At 41.6% G+C, this 16,544-nt stretch overlaps 1 protein-coding gene across 2 annotated transcripts; it reads left to right on the forward strand.

Moving 5' to 3' along the window:
- The first annotated feature begins 502 nt into the window (after nucleotides 1-502).
- tmem220 (transmembrane protein 220) lies at nucleotides 503-12,334 on the forward strand. 2 transcript variants are annotated; one of them, XM_059948814.1, is made up of 7 exons: nucleotides 503-638; nucleotides 1,624-1,934; nucleotides 4,972-5,001; nucleotides 6,409-6,469; nucleotides 8,479-8,602; nucleotides 9,308-9,367; nucleotides 10,057-11,163. In XM_059948814.1, the coding sequence occupies exons 2-7, from the start codon at nucleotides 1,815-1,817 to the stop codon at nucleotides 10,196-10,198; spliced, it is 537 nt and encodes a 178-aa protein (XP_059804797.1). In that variant the 5' UTR covers nucleotides 503-638; nucleotides 1,624-1,814; the 3' UTR covers nucleotides 10,199-11,163. The 2 variants fall into 2 exon arrangements, with proteins under 2 accessions (XP_059804797.1, XP_059804798.1); XM_059948815.1 differs by lacking the exons at nucleotides 503-638; nucleotides 10,057-11,163 and adding an exon at nucleotides 11,167-12,334 and having other exon boundaries at nucleotides 1,644-1,934.
- The last annotated feature ends 4,210 nt before the right edge of the window (nucleotides 12,335-16,544 follow it).

The following is a 16,544-nucleotide window of genomic DNA, read 5'->3' on the forward strand; positions in this document are numbered from 1 at the left end:
CGAGCAGTCTCAGCCCAGCATGGTTATTTGGTTGAGTCCATTCGCAGGTTTTGACACGAGATAGGGAGATGGTTCAATTGGTGTATTGCACAGAGGGTGATAATCGGTGAGCGTAGTACTGCGGGGAGGGGAGGACGGTAGCCTGTTGAAGTCCTTTTTCTGAGCATTGAATGGATTCGCCCAACTTGGGCACAACAAAATTAAACTACTTTCCTCCCTTTCAACACAAAGGTAGGGCCGGTCGAGGGACCTTTTCTCCGCATCTTCTGCTCGCCTCAGAACTTGACTTTGAGAGAAGATGAAAAACTTCCTGAGCTACACTCAGATTGTGCGCTCAGGATGAGATTTACTGACCTGCTCCTGGACAAGGTCTGGGTTTCTGTGAAAGAAGAGTATCCTGCCATTAATAGAAAACAGTGAACATTTTGCTGCAGTTTTCAATTTATTACGTCGAGCAAGTTTTTTTCCGGTTTGACAGGCATCAAAAACAAGGATAAAACTTGTCTCATTTCAGTTGAAGATGAAATCCGTGATGAAATTCGAAAAGATGAAATTCGACCCAGAAATGAGAAATTTATTATGTTCACCTTATAAGTTTTAAAAATTTATGAAAGGGAAAAAGATTAATTTCAAGAAAGGTAAACTAAAAAATCATTCTTTATTCAAAAGAGCACTGACAATTGGTTTTGGAATATTATATCTACAACTTATTGATCACGCTAACGTACCGTGAGTTGCAGGTACAATTTTTTTTTACGGAGGGATTCCCTAAGACTTGAAAATTATTTCAAGGGTTCCTGCAGGACAAAAAGGCCGAGACAGGCTGCTGTATACTATCATGCATTGCAGTGTTCTGCTGCCGCTAAGTTAACACATTTCACGACATACCCCGGTGGTTTTGATTCTGATGGAGCAGACTAATCTTACACAAGTTTCTGCAGTTTACTTTAATCTTGTGCAGTAGTACCCCACCCCCTCCCGCCAAACCAGAGGGATTGCAGCCAGTCAGAACGCTCTCCCCAGTACGTTTGTCGGTTTCCGAGGGTTTTAGTTAACAAACCAAATCTCAAACCCCTAATGAAATACAGCCGCTGACTTGCCTTCTTTATAGTTGCATCAGTATGTTGTATCTAGGTTAGGATTTCAGAGATATTGACACCCAGGAACTTGAAATTGCTCACTCTCTCCACTTCTGATCCTCTTGTCCTTTCCACGAGTTGGCAGTGATTTAGTAGTGTTCCTCTAGTGGTAGTTTCCAACCACTTGTGCATGCGATCTAATGGTGTGTTTCACAATTTTGTTGGCAGTCCCGCCGAAAGGTTTCGGCCGGAAACTCTTTTCCATAGATGCTGCCTGGTCTGCAGAGTTCCTGCAGCATTCTGTGTGTGTTGCACTGATCAACATTACACGACATTCATAGATCAAGGAACAAGATTGTTTTAAAATAAATCTGAGTGTATGGTAGCAATAAAATGCGTTTCTTCCAAATTAGTTTGTAAAATCTCATTTAAACGCTGAGCTCCCCTTGATAATTAGATATCGGCAATGTCAAGAGTTCGTCCTCAAGTGATAAAAACTTCTGCTGGTTTATGTCAGGACTATGGTGCTTGCATTTGTTTTCAGATTTAATTCTCTGGATCTGCCTTTCCGAAACCGAAGTACTTCACTCCAAGCTCATGCAGCAAATGTTAGATCGCATTTTCATTGGACCATGCTGTACTTTCAACATTTCCCCTGCCGCCACGTAAAGCGTACGGGGTGGGTTAAGAGAGAACGCCGCCAGCTGACTGGGCAGAGTATGGAGCCGGAGGGAGATGGACGTGCACTCGGGACGAAATTTCAGTACGTCTTCTCCTCCGCGGTTCTATCTCGAGACCTGGAGAGTTTGCAACATCTGCATGGCTTTCTTTTTCGCGCTTGCCGCCTACGTTCAGGTAGGTTCTCTATTACCCGCACGCCGCAGTTTCCGCACAGCAGGCGTAGAAAAACAGGTTAAAGTCCAACTTTCAGTTCCGTTTGTGTTACGACGATGCTCCAGACTCACGAGTTGTGTGTTTGGAGGAAAAAAAAATCAGCCCGGCTTAGTATTTTTAAATTGTTGCTATGTAATTAGCATCTGCTTGGCTCGTCTCAACAGATTTGTGACCACAGTATCCAGCGAGCTGGTGGCCAGACACAGGAGAGAACTTGAAATTTAATGGCTGTAAATATTAAACCAACAGATTGAGCAATTCTGATAGTGTTTACATTCCTGAAAGTTTGGCGAGCTGACACCCTCTCGAGTACAGGGCAGCTGCCGCCTGCATTGAAAGGTTTCTACCTGCTCAACATACGTCCATTGTAAATAAGGCAATGCTCACTTTTCGGGCAAGTGTCTCTGGCTTCATTTTAAACCAATTTGGCTCCCATTAGCATCCAAACTCGATCTCTCTGGATGCGTCCCTGTCCAAACTTGTGCCTAATCCCATTCATACATTTCTTCTTTCCTTGATCTCCTACCTTGACTGGCAACAACTGCCTAAAAATTATTTTGTTTAAGCCGTGCCCTTTTTCTGCTCCTCCACTCCTCGAGCTTTATGTGATGTCTGTGTTCCTTGAGTTCAAATTGCTTTTTTTTTCAATCACCCCACAATTTTTGGCTGTGAATTTAGCAAATTAGATCAAAGATTCTGTAAGTTCTTACAGTCCTTGGCCTTCCTTTATTTACAACCCCATTCACTTTTTGTAACTTTAACTATTCTCATTCCCCGGTGTAGTTCAGTTGTCGAACTTTGATGGCACTGTAACTATTGTTAAACTGTTTCTACAATTTTGCTTTATGGAACTGAGCTGAAACTGTTCCCACACATCATGCATCATCATGCAATCATTTGACTGTGTTATAGTAGCCCCTCTGTTGTCCTGGAACTTGCCAATAAGTATTAGCAGGAGAATAACAAAATCTAAAATTGGTTTTATAGAGCTGTCCATGTAAATGTGTTTGGAAATTTATTTGGTTAACTGAGCACAAATGTCTGATGGAAAGTAATTGCCTGTTAGAATTCGATGGAAAAACTCTCAGGCTTTACTGCAAAGTCAAAAAATGGAACTGTAATTAATGCCATACATTGGCACAATGTTGGGCGCTGGAATTGGGAACAAAATGATGCCAGTTTTGGCTACATCAAGCCATCTATTCAGTTACGTATTTTGAAGAAGGAATTACTTGTACAGTGTCATATTTGCTGTCCAAAGTATGAATAGAGAGCTTCCAAACTAAATATTGAACTATTAATCTGTATCATCTCTAAAATGTGCTGCAGATATGTTACATGCAATTAATTCTACATATTTAGTATACTGTAACATTTATAATTGTAAGTGTATCCTATAATATTTCCCATTATAAAAAGAAAATTCCTTTTCTTAAACCAACATCGCTTCATTGCTATTGGAAACAGTTACAGTACTTTCAAAATGGTGTCATTTTCCTGCTTGTACTAATTGAATTACTGCATCCAAGGAAACACAGTTATGCATCTCACAATAACATTGTGCCGTACCTGCACTGCAGAGCAATTAATGTAGACTCAACGTGAAACCACCAGACAAGGTCAATTCTTACAGCAAAGTGAAGAAAGGTTAAACCTCACTTTGTGTAGGAAAATTAATTACTGTTAAATGTATCAGCTGAATGTTCTGCCATTTATATTGTGTTGCTTTTTTTAAAAAACTAAATACTTTTGTGACATTCAATGAGAAGGAAAGGTTAAGGCGATGTCTCCTCATAACCCTCAGGAAGACTTAACATCATACATAAAGTGTTCCAGGTAGCTCCAACAATAGTTTTGTGTTAGTCAAACAGTGTAATTCGATAATCATCAAAATGAAGTTGATTAGGCATTATCTGTACTATCTAACAGTCATTTATGTGACTGTTCAGGTCAAAGGTTAGTATGGATGGATTTGATAACCAGTCACAAAGCTTCTGTAGTCAGTTCATTAGGCATGTCTGAAGTTCAGGGGCATGGTCTTATCAGGACTGAGAGTTTAAGACTATGAAAATAAAGAACTTCTCAGAGGATATAGATATTTGGAACTCTGTTTCAGAGACCTTGGAGACGGAGTCATTGGGTACATTTAAGGCTAAGGTAGATGTTTGGATCAGAGAGGAATGGAGTGCTAACAAGATCAGACAGCACACTGGAGTTGACCTGAATAATGATCCTCTTGAATAATTCAATCGTTTCAAAGAATCTTTGAATTTTTGGACAAACAATTGAATTCCCTGTGCAAATTATCATCCATCATTTCAAATCTTTTTTTCAAATAAAGCAGAAAATGTTGCAAACACTCAGCAGGTCAGGCAGCATCTATGGAAAGAGAACATTGTAGGTCCAGGATCCTTCACCTGAACCCTTCCTTGCCCATTCCAATCTTAGTAACTCTTGCTCCAACTTATTTTCTGTAATCCAGAGAGGAGACTGAGTGTGAGGGGCATAGGTATCTAGAAGTCCTGCAAAATTCCAGAAGTCAAAATTAAAATTAAAATAGCATTGACATCAAATACCAACAATTACCAGCAAAGTGCACAATGGTGTTAGGGGTTTCCACATGAAGGAAAAGTGTCCACCCTATCACTTCCCTTCATGCATCAGATCCTTGCAGCTGACCTTTTGATTGTTAGTAATTGTGTGCACATGCTAGGAAGTCTTCCATTAGCAGACATTTGTAAAGTGTTTTATTTCCTAATTTAAACCACACTCATACAATTGCTCAAAGTGCAAGCCTCCACGATGTAGCCTGAGAAGGGAAATATCTACAAGTGTGCTATTGGACTTCATTTTAAATGTAAATGCAACTAATCACCTGTTGCATACTTCTCAGTGGGGAGAGGGTGTGAGGCAATGAATTTGCTTGATCAACAAACCAATTCTGAATATCATGTTTTAATTTTTTTTTATAAATGTAACCTTTTTTTATTGTCCACAGATTAATGATCCAGATGCAGGAATATGGACTGTAAGTATGTTTCATCAAGGAGTAGATCGGGGGTTCCCAAACTTTTATATGCCATGGGGCCTTACCATTTATTAAGGGGTCTGTGGATCCCAGGTTGGGATCCCCTGGAGTAGTTTTGTAACATTTAGCTGAAATGTCAGTAGTTGGACAAACACTTTTTTCATTTTCAATCACGAAGTGGACTTACAGAAGATCATTTGATAAGGTCTCAAACAATAGATTATTAAGCAAAATATTATAGAAAATATACTTGCATGGATTGAAAATTTATCAACAGGCAGAGAAAGCAGACCGGGAATAAACAGCAAACACGAGGAAATCTGCAGATGCTGGAATAAATGGACTGTTTTTGAGTAAGAATGCTCTGAGTGGTGTGATTCTGCAGTGATTGGTGTTGGGTTCTCAATCTGTATCAGTGATTTTGATTAGAGAGGGCACATACAATATATCCAAGTTTGCTGATGATGTAAACAATTAGGAGGCAAACAGTTAAACTGTGAAGGGATTTGAGTAAAATGTGTCGATATCTTACTCCTCTATATAAGGCATCTTGAATGTTGTAAAAATTTCAGGTCTCCCTGTCCATACTTATGGTTGAGGGAGTTAAAAGAAGGTTTACCAGATGAGTATCTGGAATGATAGATCTGTTGTATGAGAAGACTCAGCTCATAATCTCTTGGGTTGAGAATGACAGGGTGACCTGATTGAATTTGGCCTTTTCTCCTTGGAGCGACAGAGGATAAGAGGTGACTTGATAGAGGTGTACAAGATAATGAGAGGCATTGATCGTGTGAAAAGTCAGAGGCTTTTCACCAGGGCTGAAATGGCTAGCATGAGAGGGCATAGTTTTAAGGTGCTTGGAAGTAGGTACAGAGGAGACGTCAGGGTTAAGTTTTTTATGCAGAGAGTAGTGAGTGCATGGAATGGGCTGCCGGTGGCGGTGGTGGAGGCAGAAACAATAGGGTCTTTTAAGACCCTGGATGGCTACATGGAGCTTAGAAAAATAGAGGGCTATGGGTAAAGCCTAGGTAGTTCTAAGGCAGGGGCATGTTCGGCACAGCTTTGCGGGCTGAAGGACTTATATTGTGCTGTATTTTTCTATGTAAATGTGAGTTTGACAGGCAAATGAAAAGATGATGCCTTGTCTAAAATGAGGGGTGACCGTACCAAAATAAGGGGTGTCATCTAAGACTATGAAGGCCAGTGAAGCCTCTATGAGTCAAATGCAAGGCAGAAATTGATAGATTTTGGATATTAAAGGAATATGGTGTTAGTGCAGAAAGTGGCACTCAGGTAAAAGACTAACACTAATATTTTGAATGACAGAGCAAGAGGAAAAGTTCATTGGCTTGAGTTTCTTTTCCTTGTATTTTTCCATCTGCTTAATTGATGTCCTTTCTTTTACAGGTAGTCTACTTAATTCCTGCTGTATTATCCTTCCTCGTTGGCCTGAATCCACTAGTCACAGGTGCAAAGCACATGGTCACTGAATTGGTATCGACCCACTGAGTAATTCTTCTTAAGCCCGTCACCCCAATTAGGGCAGATGCTGCTGATAGCAGCTTGCCAGGGTCCTAGTCTTTCAATTATTACCAGATGTAGCCCATCTTCGAAGATCCTTCCTTTCCCAGGGATGAGGGCTTTGAGTTGGGCTTTTACAAGATGGAGTTGCTAGTCCGTGCCCACCCATCCTCTTTTTGCATTCTCCTTTGGACAGCCTGTGGTGAAGTTCCACTGATTAATACTTGTCATATTACGATTAAACATCCTTGAATCTTTCCCTCTGTTCATTTGCTCACATCATGAAAGAACTCAGAACAGAGTAGCAGGTATGCAGGCGATGTTTCCAACTAAGTATAATGATGACCTTCGTGCTGGGGATGTTGACCCAGGAAAGGACGTTTAATTGGTCTTCCTATCTTTGCATTGTATGCAGAGAACTTTGTAGAGCAGTACTGGTGCTTTCTACCCAGTTTCTGTTGTAGGTAACCAAATCCCAGAAGTACATTACAGGGCAGGCATCGCTGCTTCCGGTAGACAATGGATTTTGATCTTCTCATTAGCCATCCAGAGGCTGTGATGGGGCCCAGAAGGCTAGTAAAATTCATTAATGTCTTCATGCAGAGGAGATCTAAATATATAAGGAATCAAAACCAAAATATTTGAAAGTGTTGAAGGTTAGAAGTGAAAACAGAAAATGTTAGAAACACTCAAAAGGTCAGGCAGTTTTTCTGGATAGAAGCTTTCAGGATGAATTGTCAGAATTTGAAGGAAAACCGTGTTAGTCTTGATTTGAAGTGTAGAGTAGGGGAAAGGTGACTAAGTTAAAGAAGCCATCACTGATGGGGTGAAACCAAAGCTGCCATGAGGATAAAGTGTTAGACATCATGAGATTGATAGACTAATGAAAGAAGTTAGTTGGAGGGGAAACAAATAGGGAAATATAAAACCTGTGAAATGAGACTGTTGAGTGGAAAAATAGATAATGTAAACAATTGCAAGTTAGTAATCTACCAGCAGGTCAGTGTGTGTTCATTGGAGGGAGACAAATAGAGCCAGTGTTACAGATGGATGGCCTAGGGCCGAACTAGCTAGTTCTGATGCAGAGAGTGATCTGTTTTATGTGCTCCTGCGGGATACAGCACGCCCAGTTGGAAGATGTTACTGTTCTTCAGCCTTGACTAGGCTTTGTTACACAGGTGTAGGAAGCCCCAGGCAGGTTAGAGTGAGAAGTGATCTGTGTTTTCTGTGAACCTTTTGTGAATGGAACATGCCGTCAATTAATTCTGTTTATACAAACATCCAGGAGTCAATTATCACTAAGTTGAATTCTAACAAATGAGCACTAATGAGAAAAAGTATTTAATAAAATTGGAGAGAGGAACTAGTTTACCCAATATGTAGGATTTTTGAATCTAGTTTTATTATGGAGCTCATTCAAGTCTGACACCCCGGGTCCCCGAGTTTGTAACTCCACTCCTGAATTTTATGTTGGTCGTTCGGTTTGCTGGCATTGGCTTTAGTTATTGGAAATGTGAATGCTGAATGTTAAGAGGAGTGAAAGATAATGTGATTCTTCTGGCAGTGGATTCTTGTGACAGCCTTGTCTCAGTGGTAGCATTGTTTATTTGCCAGAAGATATAAGGTTCATTTGCACTCCAGAAACCTGAACAGTTTTAACCCAATTACACCTCACTAGGATGGACCATCTGTGAGCAAAATTTGCAGCTATTAATATAAGCAGGCTTATAGCACTTCCCCAGCAATGTTGTAGTGGTGAAGTGCTTTTGGATGTCTTGAACTCCTGAATGACATTATAAATACAATCCCTTTTTTGGATTCATTTAGCATCAAGTGAAAGAAATATGGTAAAGTATAATAACTGAGATTTAAGAAAATCCTATGGGGCCTGGTCATTTGATATTTCTTGTCTGAATTATTTTGTTCTCTTTATGAACACTTTGAACTGTTTTTTAGATAACTTCATCTGGAAACACCTCTCATTGATGCACATGTCCATGTGCTTCATGGTGGCCACGCTCTGGGGTTGGTATCTTCATCGACATGCAAAGAACACTATCTTCCACGAGGAGGAGGGCCGGTATGCACCGTTCATTGTAACTGCATCATTCATGCATTTGTATCTCTTAATTGTGTTAAAAGCCTGCACATTTCTTCATTTGTACACGTTGTGACGTGTCCTTGTGCTGATCTTTTATTGTAACTTTCCACTGTTGACGGATTTTCACAGCACTCACAGTTCCTATTCCATGAGGTTGGATGGTGTTAGATGCTATTGGCACTTGTACCCCAGCTGATTTTGCCCTGAGCACTTGTCAGTGTACGAGGTTGACCCAGATACGTTCTGTTTGGCTGGCTTGAACCTCTGAATCAAAATGGGGGTCAGGCCTTACTCCAGATTAAGCCTTTAATTCAGCATTACAGGGGGCTGATGTTGCCTTTCAGATAAGACACTGAAGCAAGGCTAGGCAGATGTAAAAGATCCTGTGGTTCTCTATGAGACGTTTTATCTGTTTTTGTGTTAGGAGTACTGAGATAGTTACAAAGGCCAAACTCTGTTATTCCTAGCAAGGCATTCATTTTACACACTGCTGCTGTGGGTCTATGCATAGTGGATAACTCATGGCTCTGGCCATCCTGCAAAGATAAGCCATCTACAAATGGTAGTTAGTGCTCAGGTGATAAAACCCCAGGGCCTGTTCCTGGGCCTTTCCAGTGGCCTTTTGCCAGTTTGAGGTTTGTGGTAAAAGACTGTTTTTCACACACTGATTATTTTGTTTTGCAGGGAATTTTTGGGATTAGTAATAATCATTATTTGGATGCTGCTCTGCCAGAATTCAGGGAAGTGAGTATTGTAATATTTCTCAAACTATTTTACATATTTAATCAAAGGAAAGTGGGTATTGAGTAATATTTCTCCATATCTTTTGCATATTTAATCAAAGAAATGGTGCAAATAATCCAGGCTTCAATCTGCTTTCTACAGCATACCTCCAAAAACGTTCTTTCCATACTACATACATCAGATTCTGCAGATGCTGGAAATCTTGAGCAATATTTACAAAATCCTGGAGGAATTCAGTAAGCCAGGAAGCATCTACAGAGGGGAACAAAAATTGAAGTTTCGGGTTGCCGCCTCCATCAGGACTAGAAAGGAAGGAGTCAGAAACCAGAGTAAGGTGGTGGTGGGGGGTAGTGGAAGTGTAGAAGCAGGCAGGTAGATAGAATATAGACCATTGCAGAATGGCAGACTGCTTCGTCGAACATCTTCCACCTTGTCAGCAGTGAAGGCGGGATCTTCCAGTGGCTACCCATTTCAGTTTGACTTCCCCTTCCCATTCAGACAGGTCCATCCATAGATGAGGCCAAACTTGGGTCGGAGGAGCAACACCTCATATTCCGTCTGGGTGCCTCCAACCCAATGGAATGAACATTAATTTTTCTAACTTCCAGTAATTTCTCCCCCCATTCTAGTTTTTTGGGCCAACCAGAGGTGTTCCCATCTTTTGTAAATGTATTTTTCTTGATCTTAAGACCCTGCTGGACATTGAGAACTTGGGAGTGCTGCATGTCTATGGGCTGCTCGTTGCCAAAGGAGCTGGATGAGAAGTGGAACATGCTGCTGCCTACAACAGAGAGGCGTGAAGTCAGTGTGCAAAAGCACTGTGCAGTCTAACAGCAGGTGGTCGTCCTGGTCCCTTTTCTTGTGGTCGCAAGACCCTGTTGGACACCATTGATGTGGACTGCTGCAAGTTCAATTGGCTGATGGCGAGGGAGCTGAGTGGCTTCGGTCACGCTGGGGTCTGGCTGTCACGCTGAGCTGTGGTGTCGCCTGTTTGCAGTTGGGAGTTGGTGTGCTCCGCCCGAGCAGTGGGGGCAGCATGGCATGGTGTCCAGGCTGCTGTTGGTGCTCTCTTGTGTTCGCTTGGCAAAAGGCAAGCCGTATTTAGTTTGACTACAAACTGCTACATCATTCCTGGACTAAGGGTCTTGCAGTACATTTTTTTGATGACTGTACTTTACTGATATACAGTGTATGTTATCTTATATGTGTCATAGGTACCTTGCATTGTGTATTACTGTTGGTACTGCGTTTTGCACCTTGATCCTGGAGTAATTCTGTTTCGTTTGGCTGTGCTCATGGGCATTCATGTATGGTTAATGGCAGTTAAACTTGAATTGAATTCTGGTTACCCTCTCACCCTTCTCTTCTCACCCGCCCATCACCACCTCCTGGTTCCCTTCCTCCTTCCCTGTCTTCCATGGTCATTGTCCTCTTCTTTTAGCTTCCTTCTTCAGGCTTTTACCTTTTCCACATTCAGTATCACCACCCCTGGTTCTTACCTCACTCCCCTCTCTCACCTGGTCCTGCCCATTATGTTGCATTCTGTCCCTCTGGTTTGTGTACCAAAATACAATGATGTCTAACAGGTATTCATTTTTAATGCCTGTAGGTAGCTTGTTATTGCTGGTGTGTCAAAATATTAAAATGTAAGTGTTCATCACATGGCATACTACTGTTAGCTGGCATTAATACAAGTTAGCAGTAAATTACTTCAAATAGTACTGAACTATTCTTAACTGAATGGTACTGAGCAATTGCTGATCTCAATTAGTGATTAAAATGTTTTTTTAATTTTCCAGGTATCTTGGTGGTTTTAAAATTTCTATTGCAGTTTTTATTACTGTCCTGCCGTTCGTAACGTGGTTATATTACTACATCAATAAAGAACTGCGGGCATCTTGGCCAGAGCACTGCAAGAACACCATTTAGTCCAGATGCAACATAATAGTGGGAACAGAAAAAGGGCCATGGAACTTAAGTGAATTCAATGAGCTGCTATATAGAGCTATTCATTTAGAGCTGTTTTTGTGGACAATCTGAGGTTGTGATCGATGTAATTTTGAACACAATTTTCTGTTATATAATTTGGATGAAATAACTCACAACAATGTTATTGGATAATGGGATTTGTCACTTTGACATCTGAGACAGATTCCAAATTGAAGTCCTGGTTTTGGTCTTGAGGTTTGAATCTAGGGAGAAACATGATTTGAATTTTAAGAACCAAACATTTATTTAACAAGTACAATTGCACTTTTATATAATTATTTAAAAGATTAGCTTTATTTGTCAGATTTACATTGAAACAACCATTGTTTCGTTGAACTGCAAAGTTTGTGTCAAATCAAGATTGTGCTGGGCAGCCCACAAATGCCACCACACTTTGGGCACCAACGTAAGTACATGTTTGGCGCATCATTGTGTGCTGAAGGGCCTGTATTGTGCTGTAGGTTTTCTATGTAACATGCCCACAACTCATTAAACCTAACCTTACATCTTTGGTATTGTGGGGGGGGGGGAGAACACCCATGCTGTCATGGGGAGAACATACAAACTCCTTACAGGAAGCAGCAGGTATTGAACCATGATCTCTGGTGCTATGCTACTGTGCACCCTTATGCAGAAGTTCTTAGGACCACGTAAGGATTATGCAGCCTAAGAAGTGTTGCCAGGATTAGTATGCTCATACTAACAGAGTATTCTTTGAAAGAAATGATCATCTTCACATCCAGACTCGATCTAACAAACTTAAGATTTGTTTCTGTATATCTTATAGTCTGAAAGTTTTTGCACAAATGCACCAAGTGACTATTCCCTGAAGTCCAAACATTACATAGTCTGTATTTGCCAATGAGAGGAGAGTATTTGCTTTTGGGGATTTGGAATGTGAAATTATTTAATATTATTAGCAATTTTTTGTAATTAGATTTCATATTGGCAAATAAATTTATAAAGGCTGATCCATAACTGGATATTTCTCCATTTAAATTTGATGGACATCCTCTATCTGTAATGGTTGCATTAGGAATAGACTTATCATTACATAACAGAATGAGAAAAATTACTACATGAAAAGTGGAGAATGGGAAGGAATCCCCAGAGTGAAACTATACTGAAAATAGATTCTCAAAAAACACATTAAAGATGTCTTTAAACAAATTATCCAACTTTAATAACAGTATTGGGATTTATTTCTTCTGAACCACATTGGTGATGTATGGAAATAAAAACATACCCGCAACAGAATGGCCAGAATTCTGCATTACTTACAAGAATGATCATGAGGTGAAAAAGGTTCTCGTGCTTTCCCGACATATACGACGAATAAACTCTTCTCAGACTTCCAGCTGGGTCCAGAACTAACTTTTTCAATGACAAACACTGCCATCTTCATCAGGCATGATGCCTGGGCATGTCTAGGCAGGTGGTATATGTACTACCATTGTGCACCCTCCTGATTGGTCAGTCCTTATCCAATCAGGTTTCTGCTGTCCCACCTTGTTTACAATCAAATTCCAGTTCTTACTTAGAGTGAGACGTTTGTCTTTGTTAAAATTCCCTTTTATTTCAATGGTTTCCTTCACTAGGTAGTCCCAAAAGCCATTGGCAGAGCTCAGTAGTTTTCTGCAAAGTAAATCCTATGGCCATTGGAAATGCAGTGCTCTGCTACTGTCGATTTCTCCAGGAAACCCAAACAGATGCACCTATTGTGCTGCTTGATGAGGGTTTCCACTCTGCACTCCAGCCACGTTCACAGGGAATCTTGTAAATGCCACAAAACTACTGATCAATATATTTTGCCAGTGAGGCCTTGTGACCATTTTATGATTTCTGAGAAAATACTTTTTTTGTGAGCTTGGTTCCTAGCAAAGCAATCTACAACCAGTCTGGTCATTTTGATCAGTGTTTTATTGCAGAAAATCTGGATACAGCCTACTTCTACAAAAGTAAGCATAACAGAGTGCAATATTCCTCTCACAGCTAACAAGGAAATCCTCTTGCATTTGTACAGAGCCCTGGTAAGACCACACCTGGAGTAATGTGTACAGTTTTGGTCTCCAGGGTTAAGGAAGGACATCCTGGCTGTAGAAGTGCAGCGTAGATTCACGAGGTTAATTCCTGGGATGTCTGGACTGTCTTACGCAGAGAGGATAAAGAGACTGGGCTTGTACACGTTAAAATTAAGGAGATTGAGAGGGGATCTGATTGAAACATATAAGATTATTAAGGGATTGGACAAGATAGAGGCAGGAAATATGTTCCAGATGCTGGGAGAGTCCAGTACCAGGGGGCATGGTTTGAGAATAAGGGGTAGGTCATTTAGGACAGAGTTAAGGAAAAACTTCTTCTCCCAGAGAGTTGTGGGGGTCTGGAATGCACTGCCTCGGAAGGTAGTGGAGGCCAATTCTCTGGATGCTTTCAAGAAGGAGCTAGATAGGTACCTTATGGATATGGGGACAAGGCAGGAACCGGGTATTGATTGTAGATGATCAACCATGATCTCAAAATGGTGGTGTAGGGTCGAAGGGCCGAATGGTCTACTTCTGCACCTATTGTCTAACTGGACCTCTTACCACCCTGTAACTTGTAAAAATGCCATCCCCTTCTCTGTTCCTCCATCTCTGCTGCATCTCCTCGCAGGGTGAGGCTTTTCATTCCAGAACTAAGCAGATGTCCTCCTCCCTCAAAGAAAGGGACCTCCTTTCCTCCACCATCAACACTGCTCTCAACTGTAACTCTTCCATTTTGCGCACATCTGCCCATAGCCCATCCTCCCGCCACCACTAGGGGTAGGGTTCCTCTTGTCCTCAACTACCACCCCGACAGTCTCTGTCCAACATACAATTCTCCATAGCTTCCGCTATCTCCAATGGGATCCCACCACCGAGTACATCGCTACCTCACCCTCCCACTTTATGCTTTCTGCAGGGATCGCTCCCTACACAACTCCCTTGTCCATTCGTCCCTCCCGGTGTTTATCCCTGCAAGCCGAATTAGTGCTACACCTGCCTCTATGCCTTCTACCTCACTATCGTTCAGGGCCCCAAACAGTCCTTCCAGTTGAGTCTGCTGGGGTTATCTACTGTATCTGGTGCTCCCAGTGTGGCCTCCTGTATATCGGTGAGATCAAACATAGATTGATAGACAGCTTTGCCAAGCACCTGTGCTCCATCTGCCAGAAAAACTGAGATCTTCCAGTGGTCAGCCATTTTAATTCCACTTCCCATTCCAACATGTCAGTCCATAGCCTCCTCTACTGTCGCGATGAGGCCACACTCAGATTGGAGGAGCTGCACCTTGTATTCCGTCTGGGTAGCCTCCAACCATATGGTATGAACATCAATTTCTTTAACTTATAGTAATGCCACCCTCACCTGTCCATACTATGTTGCTCCTCCCCCTTTTTCTTCCAGGCTTTCTGTCCTCTGCCATCAAATACCCCATCTCCAGCCCTGTATCTCTTTCACCCCAGCTCTCCTGGTTTCACCCGTCACCTTATGTTTCTAACTCCCCTCCCCCCTCCTTCATACTCCTCATCTTTTCCCCCTCCAGTCCCGATGAAGGGTCTCGGCCCGAAACGTCGACTGTACTCGATAGAAATTACTAAAGCTGTTCACAGATCTTGAAGTGATTTTTTTTAAACACTCAACAGTATCAGGTGTTACTCATGTGGGATGTAATGAGCCTGCCCAGAGTATACTGACATTGCACTGAGCTCCAAGTGCATCCTGATATTAGTGCAGACACCCTTAGTATGCACAGAGTCTAATCCCATCTGCAACGGCTCAGTGAAGGAAGTGATCCAAGAACATTCAAGCCTCAGAAGTGCCAGGTAACGACCATCTCTAGCAAGGGAGAATCTAATTAACTACCCTAGACTTTCAAAGGCTTTGTCATCATCAAGTTCCCAATCATCCATACTGTGGGAGGCACCATTGATTCAATACTCACCTGGGCAGCCATTGAATCACTGTGGCGACAAGAGCATAATGGAGGCTGGAAAACCTGCATTTCCTGATACCAACATCTTTTCACCATCTCCAGTGTTATGAAATATTCTTCACTTGCCTAGATGAGTTTAGCGCTAACAACCCTCACCACCTAGGGTAAAGCAGGTTGCTTGATTGATGCTCCCGGCAAGCACAAAAAATACCCATCCACACCAGCACTACTCCATGCGGCACCCTCAAAACCTACTGCAGATATGCACCCAGGCTACTCCAGCTGCACCTATCGCCAAGGAAAGAGGTGCAGGCCAATGGAACATCACCAGCTGCAGGTTCTTCAAGTTACATGCCACGTTGACTTGTGGTTGCAGGATGCAAATTCTAGAGCTCATTACCGAATAGCACTGCGAGACTACCTTCTGCAGAAGGACTGCAGCACGTCAAAAGGCAGCTCACCACCACCAGCTCAAGTGCGATTCAAGAAGGGCAATAAATACTGTGCTTACCTCTGACACACAGGTTCAAAATTTAAAAATATCTTCCTTGTTAATTTATGTCTTATGCACGAAAATTCACCAGGTGCTAAGAAGATATCTACAAACTTGTTTTAAACAGAACAAATTACTTTTAATGACTGTTTACTCACATTTCTTTGGTTCTATTCTCAACATTCATATTGAATAATCTGACAGCAGTACCTTTAAAGATAGGCATTTAACTCCTGACTGACCAACACTGATTAAAATTCTACCTAGCATGTTTCATGGAATCATTTTAAAACAATCCAAATAAAACAGGCTTTAATCTGAAGGTGCGAAGTACTGTTGCAGTAACTCAGGATGTCAAGCGGCATCTGTGGAGGTAGAGAGACAGTTGACGTTGCATCATCTGACACCCTACATCAGCACTGCTGTTTCTAGAGTTTCAAACAGCAGTTTGTATTTTTGCTCCAGATTCCAAAACCGAGAGTCTCTTCTGCCTCTGACTTCAAAAACAATTACATTCACAAATAAGATTATCTTAAGGATACAATTTATATTATCTTTATTTCTTAACAGGCTTTACAATATGTCAGAGTAGGACCTACTCAGCCCTTCACCACAGCTCATCACATTTGGGATAGCGTGCATAGGCTATAAGACATGAACTGGTTTGGAAGGGAAAATCACAAGGGAAGATATTTGCATTAACTACTAGAATTCCTTTGTGCAGAGTCAAAGTGGGTATGG

Source organism: Hypanus sabinus, chromosome 23, assembly GCF_030144855.1.
Source record: "Hypanus sabinus isolate sHypSab1 chromosome 23, sHypSab1.hap1, whole genome shotgun sequence".
Taxonomy (NCBI): Eukaryota; Metazoa; Chordata; class Chondrichthyes; order Myliobatiformes; family Dasyatidae; genus Hypanus; species Hypanus sabinus.

Coding starts and splice junctions, on each gene's coding strand:
- tmem220 (XM_059948814.1), top strand. CDS start 1,815: ATGGACGTGCACTCGGGACGAAATTTCAGTACGTCTTCTCCTCCGCGG. Junction 1,935..4,971: donor CGCTTGCCGCCTACGTTCAG/GTAGGTTCTCTA, acceptor TATTGTCCACAG/ATTAATGATCCAGATGCAGG. Junction 6,470..8,478: donor CCTGAATCCACTAGTCACAG/GTGCAAAGCACA, acceptor ACTGTTTTTTAG/ATAACTTCATCTGGAAACAC.